This window comes from Barbus barbus (assembly GCF_936440315.1).
Source record: "Barbus barbus genome assembly, chromosome: 3".
In the NCBI taxonomy this organism is placed as follows: Eukaryota; Metazoa; Chordata; class Actinopteri; order Cypriniformes; family Cyprinidae; genus Barbus; species Barbus barbus.
The window spans coordinates 40,453,774-40,477,453 of NC_136731.1; the positions used below are offsets into that span (position 1 = coordinate 40,453,774).

At 37.4% G+C, this 23,680-nt stretch overlaps 1 protein-coding gene across 1 annotated transcript; it reads left to right on the forward strand.

Moving 5' to 3' along the window:
* The first annotated feature begins 7,404 nt into the window (after nucleotides 1-7,404).
* Nucleotides 7,405-23,224, forward strand: LOC306848720 (uncharacterized protein). Its single transcript, XM_079383445.1, has 7 exons — nucleotides 7,405-8,295; nucleotides 12,541-12,637; nucleotides 13,053-13,115; nucleotides 14,329-14,522; nucleotides 14,597-15,515; nucleotides 18,992-19,137; nucleotides 21,308-23,224. Exons 1-6 carry the CDS (start codon nucleotides 8,227-8,229, stop codon nucleotides 19,120-19,122), a joined length of 1,473 nt encoding a protein of 490 aa, XP_079239571.1. The 5' UTR covers nucleotides 7,405-8,226; the 3' UTR covers nucleotides 19,123-19,137; nucleotides 21,308-23,224.
* Nucleotides 23,225-23,680: the final 456 nt, after the last annotated feature.

The following is a 23,680-nucleotide window of genomic DNA, read 5'->3' on the forward strand; positions in this document are numbered from 1 at the left end:
ATTATTTCTTTGTGCTGGTGCATGATATAGAATTAAAGCCAAGTTTGGGTTGTTTATATTTCTTTCCCATCCAGAGTTGACAGGCAGATTATCAGAAGAGAAAAAAAGGGAATAAAGGGGAAAGAAGATGATTGAGTCTCATGAACCTTGAACTAGGAGGTGATTCAGACGTGATTCTTGTGGCCAATTTTATGTTCAACATTAAATCGATATTGTCCCCATTTATGAGTATAAGTTGTAAACTTCATAAACTTACTCTTACTCAGAAATAACTTTTCTATTCTCTTGGTGTCACATTGGTGGAATAGTTCACCCCCGGATTTTTCAATCTTCAGTGAAAAAAAAGTAGTCTGAATCAGAAGAGAAATATGAAACAGTCCAAATCAAGTCTAAACAAATATATTGATGTGAGAGGACAACAGAGGATGGATTTTTCTCTGGAGGAATTGGAATTAAAATGCCTTAATAATGGATTTGTTTCTTACAAACACACACCTTTTCTTTTTACAAGACATTAATTATTGGACTGGAGCTGTGTGTATTATTGTGATGTTTTTATCAGCTGTTTAGACTCTCATTCTGACGGCAGCCATTCACTGCAGAGCATCCATTGTTGACTAATTTAAGCATTTTAATAGCAAGTTTGCGTTTGGTTTCATATGTAACCATCTTTCAAATTCACTCTGATATATACCATGAAAATTAAATGGGTTATGAACGCTGTAATATTGTAATATTTTGATGTGTTTTTTGGTATGCTTACAGTGCATGCATTATTCGCTTAGCAACAGGTTACCTATTGGAATCAGTTGCGAGTCAACTTTTCCTTGCACTTTCTTTTGGGGATTTGGGGAAATACATTGTCTGTTAAGTAGTAAAGCAACTAATGTGTTATTATTTTGGGCAGGTTGTGAGGAGGGTGTATTCTTCAGGGTGACCACCTCCCTGTAATATGGAGACATTCCAGTGACACTGCAGCATTGTGTGTGTTGAGGAAGCACAGTTCAGGTTAGGCTACGGAAAACACCCTATTTGTCAGAGCCCGTTTGGTTTGAGAGGAGATGCACACACTCACTCGGAACAAAGTCACCAATTCGGCCAGAAGAGGACAACAATAACATGTTGTTTGATGAGAGCAAATCAATGAATAATCCAGAGGCCCTATAGAAGTCTCTGCATCATAGCGGAGATGATGACAATTGACCCATTGAAAATGCTCCGCAGCGAAAGGTCCAGTGCAGAGGAGTGACCATTTGTCATAACTCATTACTTCATCGTGCTATCACTGAATAGTATGATTTATTATTTGATATATCTCATTCTCAGCTGCTTTTTTTCCATCTCTGCTCTTTCACTTTAGAGCTCTTTCTTTTGCAGTGTGCAATTTTGCTTTGTAAAATCTATAAAACTTTGGAGAAATTATGACGATAAAAATAATAGCGCTCTTCGGAGATTTAAATAATTAAATATATATATATATATATATATATATATATATATACATTAAATAAATATATGCATTACCATTCAAAAGTTTGGGGTCAGAAAGATTAGCTTTTTTTTTTTTTTTTATAAATTCATGCTTTTATCAGACTTTTTTAGAGATTTCCACATTGTTAAAAAAAAAAAAACTTCTTACATCAGAGAATCCCGAAAAGAAAATTTGAATGTAAAAAAAAAAATGGTTTTCACAGAAATATAAAGCAGCACAACTTTTGTGTTTAACATTGATAATAATATGAAATTTTTCTTGAGCAGCAAATCAGTATATTAGAATGATTTCTGAAGGATCATGTGACACTGAAGAATGGAGTAATGATGCTGAAAATTCAGCATATAAGTATAAATTGAGCATATAAGACACTTTAAAAATCTAACTGACTGCAAAATTTCAAACAAATTGCTCTTCTGGATTGCTCTTACAAACTTTATTAATATGCCACAGAATTAAATGCACACACTGTAAAAAAAAATTTTTTTAAACAACTTAATTGAATAATATGCACTGTAATATTAAATGACAGTATAACATGTAAGTTAAATGTGGCATATTTCTGGTTTGGTGTTGCTGAAGGGTCACTGGAGGTTTAGTGATGGGTCTGTAGGGAAACACTGATCTACTCTTCTGTGCACCATGTTCACTGGACTAGATAGAGTCCTGAACTGCGTTTCTAATTGATCTGCCACACTCTCACTGTGAGTGAACACACCCATGAGTCCCAACAGCTGGCTTTGTGCTGTAATGGCTCTGTGGTTCTGAACAATAGCGTTCCTCTCCGGTCTTTATCCGGTTCATTGAGCCCTGCTGTTACTCGTGTACAGCATCCTGTCCAGGAGCAAAGATGGTTATAACAACACAGCAAGACAGAGCTCCAATCACAGTTATTACAATGCTAAGTAATTTCAGCATAATGGCAAAAGTTTTAGCTTTTATCCAAATTGACCTAGGGGACAATTATTATACGGCTTTCCTGTAGCTCAAATAGTAGAGCATGGCGCTAGCAACGCCAAGGTCATGGGTTTGATTCCCAGGGAAAGCAAGAGCTGATAAAATGTAAAAACTGTAACTTGAATGCAATGTAAATCGCTTTGGATAAAAGCGTCTGCTAAATGCATAAATGTAAATGTATTAGTGGTACCTCCTAAGGGAAAAATCACTATCGCTGTGGCACATGTGGAAGAGTATAACTCATTTTGTATTATTTGTGCAACAGACTTAATTTTACAATACCTCAAATCAATCCATCTGTTGATGTGAAAAACCAGAGAAGAGAACTGGAGGTGGTCTCTTGCATTTTGTTCAGTTAAAAAAAAAAAAAAAAAACGGTAGCAACTGCATATCAACACACTTAAAGGAATATAAATTTAAATTTCCTGACAATTTCCTTTACTCAGGCTTGAAGACATCCAAAATGTACAGTAGATGACTTTGTTTCTTCACTGGAACAGATTTTGAGAAACGTATAGATCCTCTGCAGTGAATGGGTGCCGTCAGAATGAGAGTCCAAACAGCTGATAAAAACATCACAATCATCCACAAGCAATCCATGCCACTCCAGTCCATCAGTTAATGTCTTGTGAAGTGAAAAGATGTGTGTTTGTAAGAAACAAATCCATCTTTAAGGCATTTTATCTTTAAATATCACTTCTGGCCAAAATACCAGTCGATTATTCATAATGATTCCTCCAGTGAAAAAGTCCATCACCTGTTTAAAAATCCACCAGCATATTTGTTTTGACTTGTAGTCTTGTTATGTATATATTTCTATATTGATTCTGACAAGATCAGTTTTTCACTGGAGAAGGCAATATTACGGGATAGAGGACTTGTTTTGGTGCCGATAGCACCAGTTTAAAGATAAAACACATTCACGGATGTGCTTCATAAGACATTAACTGATGGACTAGAGTCATGTGGATTACTTGTGAATTATTGTGATGTTTTTATCAGCTGTTTGGACTCTCATTCTGGCGGCACCCATTCATTGCAGAGGATCCATTGATGAGCAAACAATGCATTTCTAAATGTCTTCAAATCAGTTCCATTGAATAATCTAATTAATCTACATCTTGGATAGCCTGAGGGTGAATAGATTTTAAGCAATGCTTCATTTTTGGGTAAACTATAATTTTAAAGACATGCAGAACCATTTAAATACCTGTTTATGTGTGTAATTTCTGCTGCGCTAGCATCACCAGTTGGAAATCCAAAAATAATGATGTGAAATAATTTTATCCAAATGAGTAGACATAGATCAGTTTGACTGAGTTCCAAAAGCCTTTCTGACAGAACTTCTGGTTTAAAGCTCACCATGTGCAGAGAGATAGAGAGAGAAGTACATAATCATGAACAGACTTGAACAAATGGGTATGTATTACAGATGAAAGAAAGTGAGGAACAGTGCAATATCAAAAGGATGAAAGGATGAGAGGGGCAGGGAGGAGGTGGAGAAGGAGAGAGGAAGTGGAAGACAAAGAAGTGGAAGGAGAAAGAGGGAGTGTGGGAGTTACAGTGTGAAATGAATGGAGAATATTGCACAACTATGTGAATAAAGAGAAGAACAGAACGGAAGCAGAGATATAAATGAGAAACTGGATTAGTTGTGAGAGGCAGTCCAGCCAGCCTTGTTCACATTGACCTCTTGACCTGTCCTTTTCCTAATAAGACAGATCATATCTGCTCACGCACGCGTGTCAGTGATAATTCTCTGTGCCAGTGCTCATCGTGATGTGATCTGACCACAGAGCTCTTTTGTTTGAGGCCATTGGCAGCTGCCCACACATTTTTCTAGTAGACTCTGCTCATAAATGTGGTTCATTAACATCTTTTAAGGCTTACAGATAATGAAAATCCAAAATTCAGTGTCTCAGAAAATGAGAATATTACATAAGATCAATAAAAAAAATGATATTTTAAACACAAATGTCAGGCTTCTGAAAAGTATGTTCATTTCTATGCACTCAATACTTGGTTGGGCCTCCTTTTTCATGAATTACTGCATCAATGCGGTGTGGCATGGAGGCAATCAGCCTGTGGCACTGCTCAGGTTTAATGGAAGCACAGGTTGCTTTGATAGGGGCCTTCAGGTCATCTGCATTGTTGGGTCTGGTGTCTCTCATCTTCTTCTTGACACTACCCCATAGATTCTCTATGGGGTTCAGGTCAGGCGAGTTTGCTGGACAATCAAGCACAGTAACACCATGGTCATTGAACCAGATTTTGGTACCTTTGGCAGTATGGGCAGGTTCCAAGTCCTGCTGGAAAATAAAATCAGCATCTCCATAAAGCTTGTCAGCACAAGGAAGCATGAAGTGCTCTAAAATTTCCTGGTAGATGGCTGCATTGACTGTGGACTTCAGAAAACACAGTGGACCAACACCAGCAGATGACATGGCAGCCCAAATCATCACTGACTGTGGAAACTTCACACTGGACTTCAAGCAACATGGATTCTGTGCCTCTCCACTCTTCCTCCAGACTCTGGGACTTTGATTTCCAAATGAAATGCAAAATTTACTTTAATCTGAAAAGAGCACTTTGGACCACTGAGCAACAGTCCAATTCTTATTCTCTGTAGCCTAGGTAAGACGCTTCTGACGTTGTCTCTAGTTCAGAAGTGGCTTGGTAGCCCTTTTCCTGAACATGTCTTGATGCACTAATTCAAGCTTCAGTCCACTCCTTGTGAAGCTCTCCCAAGTGTTTGAATCAGCGTTGCTTGACAGTATTCGCAAGCTTGCGGTCATCCCTGTTGCTTGTGCACCTTTTCCTACCCAAATTCTTCCTTCCAGTCAACTTTATATTTAATATGCTTTGATACAGCACTCTGTAAACAGCCACACCTTTCAGTAATGACCCTCTGTGACTTACCCTCTTTGTGGAGGGCGTCAATGATTGTCTTCTGGATCATTGCCAAGTCAGCAGTCTTCCCCATTATTGTGGTTTCAAAGAACAAGAGATACCCGGAATTTATACTGTATGGATGGTCATTAATTGAAACTCAAATGTAAATATTCTAATATTTTGAGATACTGATTTCTGACTTTCATGAGTTGTAAGCTCTAATCATCAAAAAAAAAAAAAAAATAAAAAACTTTTGAAATGTTTTACTTTACATGTAATGAATCTAAAATATTTGAAAGTTTCACTTTTTGAAATGTTACAAGAAAAAAAATGAATTTTTCATGATATTCAATTTTTTTAGATGTACCTGTATAATATGATTTTGATCACGCACAAACCACTGTCTAAAAATTTTTTAGTCCTCTATTTTTAAACCTGGACCTTAAAATAAAAGATAAATTTGTTTGCTCCAATGCATTTTCATAAACTGATTAAAAATTGTGCTCTGCGCTGAAGCAATAGCACTTCATGATCCTCATCTTTCTTTACTGGCATTGATGGTTCCATGAAGAACCTTTAACATCCATGGAACCTTTACATGTCACAAATGGCTCTTTAAAGCATAAAAAAAGGTTCTTTAGAATATTAAAATATTCTTCATAATAAGAATTTTTTTTTATTTTTGCTCAATAAAAAGGTTATTTTCAGTGAGCAATACTTTACCCAAGAGAAATGACTTGTGAACCTGATTTTTTAAATTGGTTCATTTTATTCTACAGTGTGTGATAAAGATCGTTCTGATTACATCTAATGCATGAAGATTTGCATTAATTTGTTACGTAACAGAGCTATTCCTGTCACCTTCATTTTAATCTACCGACCTCTTAGTTTCATAATTTGGACATCCATTGTGCAAAGCTGAAAGGTCATAAGATTTAAAATAGCTTTGAAGAATTTTGGTATTTAGACACCCTTTTGATTCCATTACCTTGGGCAATGCTGTGAAAACATTAAAAAGAGCCCTGGCCGAAGAGAATATGTCAGCCACCATCCCATTCATTCTATGCTAATGAAACATTAACTTATTCATGTTATGTTTTTTTTTTCTTTTCATTCTTTATGCGCGGTTTGGCCTTTTTTTCCCTCCAAAGATGTGAACTGCCACATTTGCAATGCAAATTTATAAAAGAACATGTCAATTAAAAAGAGAAATTTAATATTTAAAGGTATTGCACGGAGGTGTTTAACTTTCTACAGAATTGTAGCTTCTAAAAATGTTAAATTGCATTCAGAAAAATGTTAAAAATGCATTCACCTTCAGGCCAACCAAGATGTAGATGAGTTTGTTTCTTCATTGGAGCAGATTTGAAGAAATGTAGCATTGCATCACTAGCCTACCAATGGATCCTCTGCAGTGAATGGGTGCCGTCAGAATGAGTCCGAACAGCTGATAAAAACATCACAATAATCTACAGCACTCCAGTTCATTAATTAATGCCTTGTAATGCTAAATTTCTTCAAATATGTTCCCATGAAGAAACATCTTGAATGGCCTGAGGCTGAGTATTTTCATTTTCGGGTGAACTATTCCTTTAAAGCTTATTCTGACATGCAAGAAGTAATTGCCATTGATGACAAAAGGCAGTGCATTTTGAATGTACTCTAAATATGCAAATGAGATTTGCATTTTAAAATTGAGATCTACTTGGAATATAGTGCATATTGAATAGCTGAGTTCTTATATGGAAAAAAGCATCATGAACATTTTGCAATAAATGGATATTCTATGTTCCCCAGAAGAAAGCCAAAGAAACAACATGAGGGTGAGTACATGAAAGTATATTGCATTGTACATTATATTTTCAGTGTTATTAATGGAAAACATAATAATGTTCTATTAGTTCTATTGCACATCTATGTCGTTTCTACCATTATAATATGTTGCAGGCATCCACACTGAAGCAACATGACTTCAGCACCTCCTCACCCACCTCCCATCCTCTCTTTCTCTTTCTCAGTGAGTTCAGCCCTGCCTTTAAGGGGAGGGTAAGATAAGAGTCCACATACAGACCCCTGAAATCCTCCTCAGAGCCACAGTCCCATAATCAACACCGCACAGACGGCTCGCGCGGGGCCGCGCACGCGCTGGACACTGATAAGAAAACTGCAAGACCAAGAGTTATATTTAGGCTAAACTTACATTAACGCCGCTTTTATTTTACAGGCAATGCCAAGACGAAGGGACCCTCGCGTGCTACACATGGACCAACTTCAACTGGAAAGACTTTTTTAATATATAACAGTTGTTATAGCCCATCAACGGTGATGTGGAGTTAATAATAGGCTAAGTGAGGACTTTATAGCCTACCAAAACAAAGGGACCGAACGCGCATCACTTTAACTTTTCAAAAATAACTTTTTTTTAAATGCCATAAAGTCCTGTTTGACTTTTAAGACATTTTATGTAATCTTTATGTTACTTTTTTAAATTGCCATATCTGAACAGGTATTTTAGATTACCGTTCTCTCAGATAATAGCCTTCTAAGAGACGTCTTTATTGGATTTAACCATGCAAATGAATGAGTAAATAAACGCCAGCTGAGGAATCCGGGATTTTGGAAACAAACCTCTTCGCTTTAATCCGCAAACTGCCTTTCAAAGGACTTCAGATGGGCCACTTGCTCCTCAGAAGAGAGACTCATTCTGCCGTGGAGGGCAATTTGAATGTTTGCGCACTGAGAGGAATGTCGAGCCTGCAGAGCCGCTGAGGGACTCAGACTGCTGCTTAATTAACCCGAGATTTGCTCTCGAGTCGGAGCCCAGTGCGGAGCGTCTCTCTAAATGCGCGCTGTCCCGCGGAGCCCCGCAGCGGCACGGCAGCAAGATGAGATCCCGGATCCCGCTTCTTCTCGCGGTACTTGCGGCGGCGTGTCTGCGGTTTGCCAGCGCGGAGGTAAGAGCGACTCTGAACGCGTTAATCAATCTCACATTTCTGTCTTGGGGAGTTAGGCTAATTGGTTCCTGTTGCATTCTTATAGGCTTTTTTCATTAATAATTTATTTAATTGTCAATGCTTTATAGAATGGCTACCTTATAGATTAATCTGTCATTTATTTTGCCTACTCACCTACATGTTTTTACATATATATATATATATATATATATATATTTTTTTTTCTCCTTAAAGGTTGATATGACCTCATCTGTCAAGCCCCCAAAATTGGTCCATATTCTTCTGAAGCCATAGATTTGTTTAAACAAGCCAAAATCTTCCTCTCTTATAGCTCTTACATCACATTTGCAGATTTCACCTTTTTGGCGAGTTCTATAACACATAGCCTAATCAATGGCATTTTGCATGCTGCTCTCAAACTCATGCTCTTCATTTTCATTCTTGATATCACAAATTCAAACTGTTTTGAGGTTTCGACCAATGGGAAAAGACATTATCCGTGACGACAAACCTGGCTTGATGTGTCAGATTTATGTTAAATCTCAACAAAACGCAAATGAGATTCCATTTAAAATGGCAAAATTTTTAGGAAATAACTTAAATTTCAATCCGAATGTCTTTAGAATACTGCACAAGAGACTTATGGAATATTTAGTTTGACAGATGTTCTGTATTGAAAAGAACTGCATAAACATTCTATAAAACATTTCCTTTTGTGTTCCATGGAAGAAATAACAGCACAGTACAAGTGTGGAATGACAATTCTTCTTTATTTTGGGCGAACAGCTCCTTTATCAGTATAGTTCGTGAGCATATATGCACGTGTATTTGTGTGCGTGCTTCAAAGCTTCTTTTAATATTGTTAATGCCACATGAACTAATGCTATAATCTTGTGGTATAACCACTGGCATCTCACAACATCATAAATCACTCATGGGGAATCATATGAAGGGTGATTCTTTTGAATGAATCAGTGAACTGATGCCTAAGGGCTCTAGGAACTGATTGGTGCACTAGGATAGTTGATATTTAGCACATAAAATCAATGCATTTGCCCTTCATTTGACCACCACAGTTGTGTTGCATGAGGCACTTAATCAAAATATGACATTTATGTGACCCCCATCCCCCCAAAGTCATCTAGAAGTCATCGAGGGAGGCATATCATAAGAGATTTCATTGGTATCTAACTGAAGACATTTCCAAAACATGCACCTTCACCAGTGCATGGTAGGATGTGTTTAAATTGTAATGTTTAAAATGTAATTCCTTGTTCGAAGGGAAATGCGAGATCAAAACTCATTTAAAAGCTGTGATCCCTCTCAGCTTTAAGGTGTGCTTTTTGGAAAATAGACATAATTCACTTGATTAAATGTTCTCATTTACAAATAAAAATTAAAACCATATAAGCATGCAATATTATTTCTTGCAGCTACACAAACTGATGGTTGTGCATATTTGCATGTGTTAGTAGATGATATGGGCATGTGTGTGAGAGAGCATTGTCAGCAGATGTGTAATTATGTATCATTACTCCCCAACATGGGCTGTGCATTCCACCACTCCTCCACAATCCCAGAATGCTTCACTCTCTGATGATATTAGGAGCAGGGTTCAGGGGTTGTGTGGTTCAGCACTGGTGATCAACCGAGACATCGCATTGGTTTGTTTGGATGAGGCAACCTGCAACTGTCAGTAGCTTAATTTGCACGTTTTTGTGATATTCTTATTGCATATAAATTTAATTAATATTCATATTTTTTACAAAAATATTATATATTTTTGCCATTTTAATATAATTTATTTTAAAATATTTTACTTGTTGCATTTTTAATTAAATTTGCTACTTTTATTTTTTTTATAGAGAATTAGTTGAGACCAATTTAATCTGTAATACCTCAGATGTTTCTCATAGCCAGCAATCAGATCAAATGAAAAAAACAATTTTCGACTTAAATATTTATCACATTTATCTTTTGAGAAAAGGACCCTTTAATCTTTTCTGAAGTGATATCAGCAAGATTTGCTAAACAACCAAACTAAAGTCTGCAAACCAAAATCAGAAAGCCATGAAGCTCCATTAAATATCTGAGCTATTCTATTCTATTCTATTCTATTCTATTCTATTCTATTCTATTCTATTCTATTCTATGTGTGTGGTCTTTGTGTATGCCTTCTGGTGTCTGTATGTGTATTGTGTTTTTTGTATAAGTGTGATGCTATATATTTACATTGGGTAGTCATAAAGCCATTTAGTGTATGCAATGTATTATAAATGTTTATGAATCATATACATGTGAATTAGAGCGTGTTTGTGTATATGTTCAAGTATACACTACCATTTAAAAGTTTTAGCTCAAATTAATCAAAGTTCACAATAAAGACTTTTACATAGTTACAAACATTGTGTTTCAAATGAATGCTGTGCAAGAAGTTTCTTCTCCACAAACAATATTTGACAGAAATATTAAGCAGTTTTCAAGAAATGTTTCTTGAGCAGCAAATCAGAATATTAGACTGATTTCTGAAGGATCATGTGACACTGAAGACTGGAGTAATGCTGCTGAAAATTCAGCTTTGCATCACAGGAAGAAATTGCATTTTAAAACATATTAAATAGAAAACAGGTATTTTAAATGTTATTATTATTTCACAATATTACTCTTGTTTCTATATATTTTGATCAAATAAATGCAGCCTAAAATAGGCTCCTCTTTAAAAAAAAAACAAAAAAAAAAACACATTATACAAAATCTTACCGACCCCAAAATTACGTTTTATGTTTTCATGCTATCAATCTGTGCTGTGTTCAGTATCAAGAAATCATCAGGATAACATTTCATCAATGTTAAAACAACGCTTATAAACATCCTGGTGCACTATAGATCTGAATTGAAACCTTGCTGTGGAATTGGCAGTTCTTCCATACATGCACAACCGGATGATAGAGCGCTTGAGAATGTGACAGAGAAAAATTAGATGGAGAACCGATGATTCATGAGATTTATGCATTTGGACAAAACAAGACCACTGTGCTTCTGAAAAACTCCCACGAGTGTAGGATATACCAGTGATTCACCATGAATTATTATTTCTGTATTATAAGTGTGTACCGCAAGAGGTGTGGCAAATTTAGGATGTTTCTTAACTTTTGGCACACTTGAATTCCTGCATTTGTTCGGCCCATGCAAAACCATCTGAATCACCAGCCAGTAATGACTGATTTCCCTTATCACGCCGATTACCGAAATACTCCATCCTTCCGGCAGCCTCCCTCATCCATCTCCCTCTTTCTCCTCCTCAAACTCACCTTTCTCCATCTCTCCATCCCCCACTTCCTCTCTGCACTCTTTCCTGTGTCCTGCATAAATGCTGCCAGATGAGACGGAGGAGACGAGGGTCAGTGGCCCCTGTCTGGACATGCTGTATGAACAGGGCTATTGTGTCCCCAAGACCTGCATTGACACCCTGAGACAAACCAGCATCCATAGCACTCTGTCTCACTGTCACACACTCAAACACACAACAACACATTCATGTTATTTTATGTATTCTTGATTGGTCATTCAGAAAGCTGTGCTCAAATGTTGTGTTAAATTTTACAATTGACCATTTTTGCATTAAATTTAAATGCATATACATTTTATTGAAAATTAATATTTTATGTTGAAATAATTTTTTTGTATAGCTTTTTTTGTATTTATATTTTTAAATTAATTATGCATTCAATATGGCATGTTCATTTTTTCATGCATCAAAGAGGGTAACAAAAATTATTAGTTCATCATATAAACAATAATGCTTTGTGTGGGTTTATCTACCTGGGTTTATTTTTCGCTGTCATGACCAACTGATGGTACATTATTTATTTTTTACATACATTACTGTTCAAACGTTTGGAGTTATTAAAATTAAAACAAAAAAACAAAACAAAAAAACAATTATGTTCATCAAGGCTGCTTTTATTTGATCAAAACAGTAATATTTTGTATTTAAATATATTTTAAATATAATTTATTCCTGTGATGCAAAGCTGAATCTGCAGCATCCAGTCTTCGGTGTCATGATCCTTCAGAAACCTGATTATTTGCTGCTCAAGTAATGTAACATTTCTTATTAATATCAATGTTGAAATCAGTTGTGCTGCTTTATAGGATTCCCTTTTTTTCCAGGATTCTTGGTTGAACAGAATATGCATTTCATTGTACTGAATGTTTCTAATAAATTTAGTTTCCTCTCTCTAGGCTGATCCTCTCCCGGCCGCTGTGGTTGAGTTGGTGAAGGGTGGATCTGTGTCTTCTATTCAGGACCTGCAGTTTTTGCTGTTCTCTGAATCTATAGGTAAATCAACTCTCAGTTTGAAAATGCTTCTGACATTCCTGGAGGCAAATATTACTCTTTAATAAACATGTTTATTAAGACTCTGGGCTACAGCAGTCCAGTACCATCTTTAATATGGATTGTCTCTTTAATACTTTTTAAAAAGCAACTTTTTGACCTTGATCTATGTGTGCTGTCCTCATTTATATTTAAAGCATATACAGTAGCAGAAACTCATATCTAGAGTAACTATGTGCTTTAACTTACGTAAAATTCCTTGCAAATCATTGTAAGGCTATTAAAGAAATCTTAACCAATTTGTGCCTAGAAACCAGAAATAAGTTGTTATTTCCTACAAGGGTCTGCATCGCATGCATTTTCACCACTATTTTACTAACTGATGGTTCAAAGTTGCTATCGTTTTTTTTCTCTCCAGAGGTTGAGCCGGACGATCACCATGACAATGACACCAGCAACCGTCTACCACGCAGTCTTCTGGGTTAGTCTGACTTCTTTTTGCTGTAATCTATTTTATTCTCTTTTATTTCACCATTATTATATGCATTTTCAGTGTTAAAATCCCTTTCTGTCTGTGCCAGAACTATAAATAAGCCATAGGCTCATTCCCCACAAAATGTAAACACTGTGTCTCAGTGAGTTTATCAAAAGGGGTTACTTGATGGACTAATGTCACAGAAATGACACATTTCAGTTTTGACATTAGTTATTTTCTCATATTCTAATATTTTAAGCAATTTATTTTTAAAACCGCTTAATTCTGTTGTTGAATTGTTATATTGTTTTATAGCCTTCAGCTTTCAAATAATGCTGATCACAGCAACCATCCAAAGTCAGCAAATGTGTATGTCTCTCCTCCTGAGCCGAGTCAGATCATCATTATTCCCAGACACAGTAATCTTCATGGAAAAGAGCATCTGAAGAACTCAAACAAGCACAGTTCGTTATTGTTGATGCATGCTGAACAAGCACTTTCTGGAATAAGTCTGTTTCAGTACATCTGTTTTGAAAGACTGAGAGAGAAAGATGCAAGAATAAACGAGGAGAGAGAAAAGTAGGGATGCTATTCAGAGAAAGCAATTAAGTTGAATTAAAAGAAATTAAGAAGCTGAACCCAGAATATAGTTGGTGGCATTTATTCTATACTGTCAATTTACATTTTTTCCTAGAGACTTGACTTGATTTGATTCGCTCAGTTATGTCATTTTTAATGCAAAGATGACATTGTTTGAGATGTCTTTGTTATGGCCTAGGGTTAGGGGTAGGGTTAGGTTAGGGTTAGGGTTAGGTCAAATAATGTCATCTTTGCATTAAAAGTGACATAACTGAGTTACTGACACTTAATGACAGTTGTCATAAACATGCATAAAACCCCCTTCATATTCATGACGTGTCATGTCATGATTATGAAGGTGTCATGTCAGTCTTATGCACCCTCCTTCAAGTAAAGTGTTACCAAAAAGGCATTACTACATTATTACAATACCCCTAGTTATTGTCAGCTAGCCAGTTTTATTTAATTATGAGTTGTATGGGAAGCTAAATTCAAATTAAAGCCTTGTCAACTGCCCACAACACCTTAATACAATGGAGAAGCATTTTGCAAGAGCAAGCACCTGTACAAATCGAGTTAGCCGAATGTTTTTCTTGTAGTTCATGTGCCTCTGCGTGTATTTCTGCATCTTTGTCTGCAGATGCTCAGCCGGCTCAGCAAGCCATCTGTAAGGTCAGGACCGAGGTCATCGAGGTCACACGCTCCATGTTGGACCGTAGCAATGCGAATTTCCTGTTGTGGCCTCCGTGTGTTGAGGTGCAGAGGTGCTCTGGCTGCTGTAACACCAAGAGCCTGCAGTGTGTGCCTATACTTACACACACACGATACCTACAGGTACACACACATATACACGCTTGTCAAGTATGTATTTACAGTATATTCAAACAGGCAATTTCCACTTTCCTCAGGTGATGAAGATACAGTACGTGAACAAGCGGCCGCTTTACAATAAGGCTGTTGTCTCCGTTCTCGACCACGTGGAGTGCCGCTGTCAGCCGGCTCCTCGGCCCGCTCAGCGCCGGAAATCATCCGGCCACAAACAAGAGGGACAGGAACGCTCGGGGAAACCTCGACCCAAAGATGAGCTCCATCGCAGGGATGAACTCAAACACAACCAGAGGATAAGCCTGGAGGACCTGCTTAGCCACAGCTGGCTGCCCAAAGAGAGGTTCTCTGAGCCAGGATTTGGCCGGGATGGCTGGGGTCTGAACGAGACGCAGTACGGAGGGGGCAAAGGTCATCACCGTCACCCTGGGGATGGAAGGAGACACGGCAAAATGAATGACACAGCAACGACGGCTCCACTGCCCAATCACACCGAGCAGGAAAAAACAGATTTGTCATTGCGCAACATTACGCAATTGGAATCGCAGAGTAATGCTAACCAAAGTATAACCAATCAGACATCTGATTTTATCATGACTACATTGGAATTGACCAATCAGACGTTTATGCACCAGTCAAATCTAACGCAAGAAAACGAAAAATTGCAAACAACCAATCAGACAGACCAACTCACCTCTAACGCCACAGGAACAGCCAATCAGAATATGGGAGATGTGTTTCTGTCTGTAGATGAGAGCGGTCAGAAGGTGAGAGGTGAGACTATGGACGTAGAGGCGAAAGAGGAGGAGCGAGAGCAGAGACAAGTGGACAAAAAGGCCAAGGAGGAGGAAATGGAAGAGCTGCTGCTAATGCGCAAAATCCTTGATGAAGAAAAACACAAACATCACCTCAAAGTACAACACAAAAATATACAGCCGGATGAGAAAATACAGCAGCTCCATCACAAACAACAACACACTTATACAACCACACAACGGACAGGTAAAATAACAAAACACTTAAACAAGGTGTTTCTATTCATTCACTTATCATCAATGTCTGTTAGAATTTATAGTCAGCTGGACAATACAACATTGTTAAAATAAAAGTCGACTTATGTTTTTGAGTAAAAGACAACGAAAAATGCTGGTGAGGTAAGTTTGATTGGCAGTTTATTATGATCTTCAGAGCAGAATTTCATCTTAAATGTCAGCGGCCTTCTAAATGAACATCTCAGCTCTGTGATATGGTCGGCTTTTCTTAAAGGAACACTCCACTCATTTTCCAACTCCCCAAGAGTGAAACAGTTGAGTTTTACCGTTTTCGAATCCGTTCAGCCGATCTCCGGGTCTGGCGGTAGCACTTTTATCTTAGCTTAGCATCATTGAATCGGATTAGACCATTAGCATCTCGCTCAAAAATGACCAAAGAATTTCGATATTTGTCCTATTTAAAACATGACTCTGAAAATGAAAATGAAAAGTTGTGATTTTCTAGGCCGATATGGCTAGGAACTATACTCTCATTCCGGCGTAATAATCAAGGATCTTTGCTGCCGTACCATGGGTGCAGCAGGCGCAATGATATTACGCAGCGCCTGAAAGTAGTCCCCAGCTATAGCATAACTAGTTACCTAAAATTACCGAAAATGATTGAAACTCTTTGGTCATTTTTGAGCAAGATTCTAATGGTCTAATCCAATTCAAATCAATAAACAAAAAGTTATTTTCAGATGTTCTGCAGAAAAATTTTACAGAATTGTGGTTTGCATGTGAGATGCAAAAAGAAGATAAAAAAATGTTAATCAAGACGAACTTTGATGTTGGCTTGAGGAAGCCTACATTATAGATTCAATTTGAAGGTTTTACAGTTTTTCTCAGTCGCTTTGATACATTTCTCAGATCAGAATTGAAATTCTCAAAACTACCTGTTCAATCTTCACATCATTGTGTCACTTGTGCACATCAAAAAAGCAGTTTCTCATTTCTTTGAACAAGTTGCAAATGCTTTGGTACATCCATGCAAATGATTATGTACAATTCTCTGCTGTTTCCTACATTATCAATTGCTTATGTCATGTTGCTCAAAATGTATTATATAGTTCTCTGTGCTATTGTCTTACCCCTCAAAACATCGTCATTAGTTCATCGTATAAGTCATTAAATGCAAAATGGTTGATCTAGTTGTCATAAACTGTCAAGCATATTTTCTACACATCTCTTTTAGACTGTGAATCTTGACTCTCACTAATGAAGAGAATATAGATCAACCAATTATAAACCAATTCTCTGAAATAGCTCAAAGGTGCATTTCATGACCCTTCAATTGGAAAGTATATATAGACAGAGGACAGCACAACATTTACAAATTCTGACGATGGATGAACATCCAGAAAACGATCAGGGACAACAGCCGAGAGGAAGAAGAGGAGTAAGGATGCATGTAAGTGTACAGAGGCAAAACAGAGGAAGAAGAGGCCAAGGACAGAGGTGCATATCAGATGAAATAATGTTGTCAATCGTGGCCTTACAATGGCTGAAGGGTGCAGCTAAAAATTGGGAGATCAACCATATCCTCAATAATTCAAACATTTTGAAACAGTCTCTTTCAATCAATACCCCACATACAGTAATTTGTAAATTTGTACTTTTGAAAGGAAATATGGCATACATAAGTAGTGCAGCCTTCTTCATTTCACTACAGTAACTGTCATCCAAACTGTAGCCATAGTTTACATCAGAACATCCCTCCAGAGTACACTGTTATATTGACAACATGACTAAGCAATTTGACTGTCTTATCCGTACACAGTGACACAAGGACTTGTCATTCTGATGGCACTGACATGTTCATTGACACAGATATTTATTTTTGAGAGATGAACTAAGTGTTTTGAGCAAGAGACTGGCTTTTGCAGGTAATCCATAGTGTTTTGCTATTTGTACGAGTTGTTTTGAGAAATGCACTTACTGTTTTGCAAATGTCAAGGATGATTCGAGAAATGTACCAAAGCGACTGAGAAAAACTGTAAGACTAAAGTAGTTGGTGGTTGATAGGGTGTAGCTATGCAGTATTGTGAGTTGTTGCCGTGCATTTGCTAGGATGTTCTGGGTGGGTGCTAAGATGTTGCAAGATGGTTCTGAATCTTTGTTAGTACGTTACAGACATACAAACAGAAAGACAGACAAACAGACAGACAGACAGACAAACAAACAGACAGACAGACAGACAGACAGACAGACAGACAGACAGAAAGACAGACAGACATACAAACAGACAGAAAGACAGACAGACAGGTAGACAGGCAGATAAACAGACAGACAGGCAGACAGACAGACAGACAGACAGACAGGCAGGCAGATACACAGACAGACAGGCAGACAGACAGACAGACAGACAGACAGGCAGGCAGATACACAGACAGACATATAGACATACAAACAAACAAACAAACAGACAGACAAACAGGCAGTCAGACAGATAGACAGATACACAGACAGACATATAAACAGACAGACAGACAGGCAGTCGGACAGATAGACAGACAGACAGACAAACAGACAGGCAGACAGACAGACAGACAAACAGACAGGCAGACAGACAGACAGACAGACAGGCAGACAGACAGACAGGCAGATAAACAGACAGGCAGACAGACAGACAGACAGACAGGCAGACAAACAGACAGGCAGACAGACAGACAGACAGACAGGCAGATAAACATACAGGCAGACAGACAGACATGCAGACAGACAGACAGGCAGACAGACAGACAGACAGACAGACAGACAGGCAGACAAACAGACAGACAGACAGACAGACAGACAGACAGACAGACAGACAGACAGACAGGCAGATAAACATACAGGCAGACAGACAGACATACAAACAGGCAGTCAGACAGATAGACAGATACACAGACAGACATATAAACAAACAGACAGACAGACAGGCAGTCAGACAGATAGACAGACAGACAGACAGACAAACAGACAGGCAGACAGACAGACAGACAAACAGACAGGCAGACAGACAGACAGACAAACAGACAGGCAGACAGACAGACAGACAGACAGACAGACAGGCAGACAGACAGGCAGATAAACATACAGGCAGACAGACAGACAGACATATAGATCTGTCATAATTACCCACTTGATGTAAGTGATGTTTAAGAACAAGCACACTGGGCTGTATTTGGACCATGTTCAGCTTGATTCTGTGAACCAATGTCTATGAATAACTCAGCTGACTTTGAATAAATACTACCAGACAAATACACATCAGAGGAAGTAACACTAATATATGCCTACATTAACTTGTGTAGTGCCATATTAAGAGCATTATATCAATTTCATTATTTGCAGAATAATAAGACTAATGTGACTGTATTCAACACAGTACACAGTATCGCACAACACTGCAAGATCAGAATAGCTGGATTAAAAGTTGATTTTTGTTGTTTTTGTTGCAAACAGGAACTACATCTCCTCCTGTGCAACATCTCCCTCCACACAAACCCCCCAGACCACCTCCTCACCCCCCGAAAAGGAGGAGAAAACAGCGCAATCGCATCAGCAAATCTGCAATGAGAGCCCTGCTCATGTAAATCAAACATACACAGGTAAACTGCTCAGGTATTAAAATGAAATACCACATTTAAAGGAACATTTCAGCCAAAAATGTAAATTTGGGCATCCAAGATGTAGATGAGTTTTTAAGATTTTTTTGTTTGTTTTTTGTTTTAAATTTAGCATTACCTTCCTCCCTCACCAATGAATCCTCTGCAGTGAATGGGTGCTGTCAGAATGACAAACAGCTGATAAAAATCTCTCAAAAATCCACAAATAATCCACAAGACTTCAGTCCATCAGTTAAGGTTTTGTGAACCAAAAAGTTGCATTTGAATTAAACAAATAGATCATAAGGCATTTTAATTTCAAACCATTGCATCCAGCTAAAATAAAAGTCCTTCATCAATAATATTGCTTTCTCAAGTGAGAAGTAATCTCGTCTGAATCAAGAGACAAATAGGCACAGAACAACCACCGTTTCCAAATGAAAACAGTAATATGTCGGTGGATTTTGTTGTGAGAGAGCAACAGAGGATGCACTTTTTCACTGGAGGACACGGGAGTTTAATTTTAAAATGCATTGACGATGTATTTGTTTCTTTCAAACACAGCTTTTCTCCTTAAAATATATTAACTAATGGACTAGAGTCATGTGTATTACTTGTGTATTATTGTGATGTTTTTATCAGCTGTTTAGACTGTAATTCTGACGGCACCCATTCACTGCAGAGGATTCATTGATGAGCAAGTGATACAATGCTAAATTTCTCCAAATCTGTTCTGATGAAGAAACAAACTTACCTACATTTTGGATGGCGAATAGATTTTAAGCAAATTTTCATACAGAGTAATTACCTAGTTAAGTACTTAGTAGTAGCCGTTGTACTTACATGCAATAAAATGTACTTACCATGAAGTTATGGAACAGCCTATACTTACAGTTTGTAATTATATAGATGTAATAGGCAGCTATTGTTACACATTTGTAACAGGCCGAGTCTGTTACACAGCAACTTGTGTAACCAAAAGATTGTTACATGTGTTGCAGACATTATACAACGTAATTACAAATGTAAGTACACAGGCATAAGCTACTTAAAATAAAGTGTATCAAGATTGTACTTAAGTGTACTTCATGTGTATCTTCCCCACGGGGAAGTCGTGGCCTAATGGTTAGAGAGTTGGACTCGTGATCCAAAGGTTGCGGGTTCGAGTCTCGGGCCGGCAGGGATTGTAGGTGGGGGGAGTGAATGTCCAGCGCTCTCTCCACCCTCAATACCATGACTGAGGTGCCCTTGAGCAAGGCACCGAACCCCCAACTGCTCCCCGGGCGCTGCAGCATAAAATGGCTGCCCACTGCTCCGGGTGTATGTTCACGGTGTGTGTGTGTGTTCACTGCTGTGTGTGTGCACGTTGGATGGGTTAAATGCAGAGCACGAATTCCGAGTATGGGTCACCATACTTGGCTGAATGTCACTTCACTTCACTCATCTATACTATACACCTTATCCAGCTGCACTTTAGTTTGATTTAACCCACCAGTACACAGCTTAAATACATGTAATACCTTTCTAATCATATTACATAGGCAATAGCTACTTAAAATAAAGTGTATCAAGATTGTACTTAAGTGCATTTCATGTGTCTCTATACTATACACCTTATCCAGCTGCACCTTAGTTTGATTTAACCCACCAGTACACAGCTTAAATACATGTAATACCGTTCTAATCATATTACATAGGCAATAGCTACTTAAAATAAAGTGTATCAAGATTGTACTTGTGTACTTCATGTGTATCTATACTATACACCTTATCCAGCTGCACCTTAGTTTGATTTAACCCACCAGTACACAGCTTAAATACATGTAATACCTTTCTAATCATATTACACAGGCAATAGCTACTTAAAATAAAGCGTATCAAGATTGTACTTAAGTGTACTAGTAGCTGTGTAACAGACTTGGTTTGTTACATATGTGTAACAGTATCTGCCTATTACATCTACATAATTACAAACTGTAATTACAGGCTGTTCCATAATGTAGTTGCATGGTAAGTACATTTTGTTTCATGTAAGTACAACGGCTACTACTAAGTACTTAATTAGGTAATTACTCTGTATTATGACACCTTAAAATAAAGTGTTACCGAAATAGTCATAATGGTAACAACATGGAATGTGCTGACTATGTGTCTTTCTTTCACTCTCTCGCAGATAGATAATCAGATGGATGCAATCTCTCCCATATGAGTTCTTATTTATGTAACCAGTGTGTCCCGGGACTTAGACTAGAGATACGGCACTAATCACTTTTCAAAAAACACCTGCAGCCAGGCCATTCTCATCTCTCACAAACCTCCTAATCTCTTTCTCTGCTCAAAGCCACGGGACAAAGACAATTCTGACACAGAAGATGTTTGCATGGAGGATGGTTTCAGGTTCTCTTGCACCTGTTGACTCTTTGAAAAGACATTCAACTTTCTAGGTTCAGAAGTGGGACTTGGGAATCATGTAAATCCAGACGTTCAGAACATCAGAAGCATGAAGCACCTTTTGAACCCTTGACAGAGGAAGCGTATGTCAGTATGCAGCGTTAAATAGTCTTTTCAGCACATAAGTGGCAAAATGTGGAAGAGAGTGGCTTGAAAAGACCTTGAAAAGATTTCCTATGATCACTCACCTTAAGAGACAAACTGGTAGTTGCTCCTGTGCTACATCTTACCTATCATTTTGAATCAACCAAAAAAGCGGTTGCCATTTTCAGTCTGTTGTAAAATTGAGGCTTGGATTTCATGAAATAACTGATAAAAGAATCATTGTTGTTTTTTTCCATGATCCAGTTTGAAACCTTTGGAAAATCTCCAGGGATGCAATCAAACCATTTTCTGTTGTTGTTTTATGTCATATTTCAAACTATATGTTTTTACCTAAAACAGACAAACACAAAGAAGGCTTGAACAACTTTGTAGTTTAATATATTACCAGTCAAAATCACAAAGTACCATTACTATAAGTTGTTTTCAGTATCATTTGTTATTATTTAAGCGATTCTTAACACTGGAAATTCACAGAGGATAAAGCAAGGGAATGCATTTCTGTCTCAATTAATTCCTCATACCTCTAAGAGTGTAAAGGTGCTACATTATAACACAAAGCAGTAAGAGTTTATCCATTAATATTATTTATTCTTTTGTAAATCTGTTCTGTTCACAGCAGGGCCGGTGTTTCTTCATAGTCTTACAAAGCGCTCACCAGAAGACCAAAATGTGGATTATGTTCATGTACAGATGATCTGTTTTGGATCTATACTAAACGTTGCAGATTGTGCAGAATTTGCACTCTTTTTTTATACGTAGAATAAAATTTAAACACTAACCATTAAGGTGTATACGGTCTCTTTATTTTATTTCTTCATTTTGTGCAATTTTAATTTGATTTAATATTCTTAGTTTTTAACAGTTTTTTCATAGTTCACCCCAAAATAAAAATTTGCTGAACCTTGGTGAGTTTGTTTCTTCATCAGAACAGATTTGGTGAAATGTATCATTACATCATAGTGAATGGGTGCCGTCAGAATCAAAGCCCATTTTTTTTTTTTTGCTTGTAAACAGTGCATTTTTCTGGATTTGTTCTTTTTTACAAAAACACAGGTTTTCACTTCACAAGGTGTTAATTGATTGACAGGAGTCATGTGGATTACTTGGATTATTGTTTTATCAGCTGTTTGGACTCTCTTTCTGACGGCACCCATTCGCTGCAGAGGATCCATTGGTGAGCGAGTGATGTACATTTCTTCAAATCTGTTCTGATGAAGAAACTCATCTACATCTTGGATGACCTGAGGGAGAACAAGTTTAGTTTTTAGGTGAACTATTCCTTAAATTCAAACCTATTCAGATGGACTTCATCTGTTGTGCTTCCACAGTCTTTCTCCAAGTCATTTGGCAGACACTTTTATTCAAACTGACATACAGTGTGTTTCCTGGGAATCAAACCCTTGAACTTGGGTTGCTAGCACCATGCATACCAGATGAGCTACATAAACACTTTAACTGAGTTTTCAACCCAGTGGATTAATAATGGTTTGTTTTTCGTCTTTTACACTGCCACCTTGATTAAAACTAACTTCTCAAATCTGTTTGCCCAGAAAACGTCATTTCTACACTTACAGTATCTGCCAACAGTTTTTCATTTTGGATTCGGCAGAGGGTTCTGATCCCACTTCAACACATTTTACACAGTAACTCTACCGTTCAAAAGTTTGGGGTCAGTACGTTTTTTTTGTATGTGTGTTTTTTATTTATTCTGAAAGGATCTAGCAAATTGATCAAAAGTGACAGTAAAATGTGTTTATTTGAAATGAATGCTGTTCTTTTCAATTTTCTACCCATCGAAAAATCTGGAAAAAAGTCTCACGGTTTTCACAAAAATAATACTTTGCATCACAGGAATAAATTGTGTTTTATTATATATATATATTCAAATAGAAAACAGTCATTTTAAATTTTAATAGTATTTCACAAAATACTGGTATTGTGTATTTTTGATCAAATAAATGTAGCCTTGGTGAGACTTATCTTACAAATC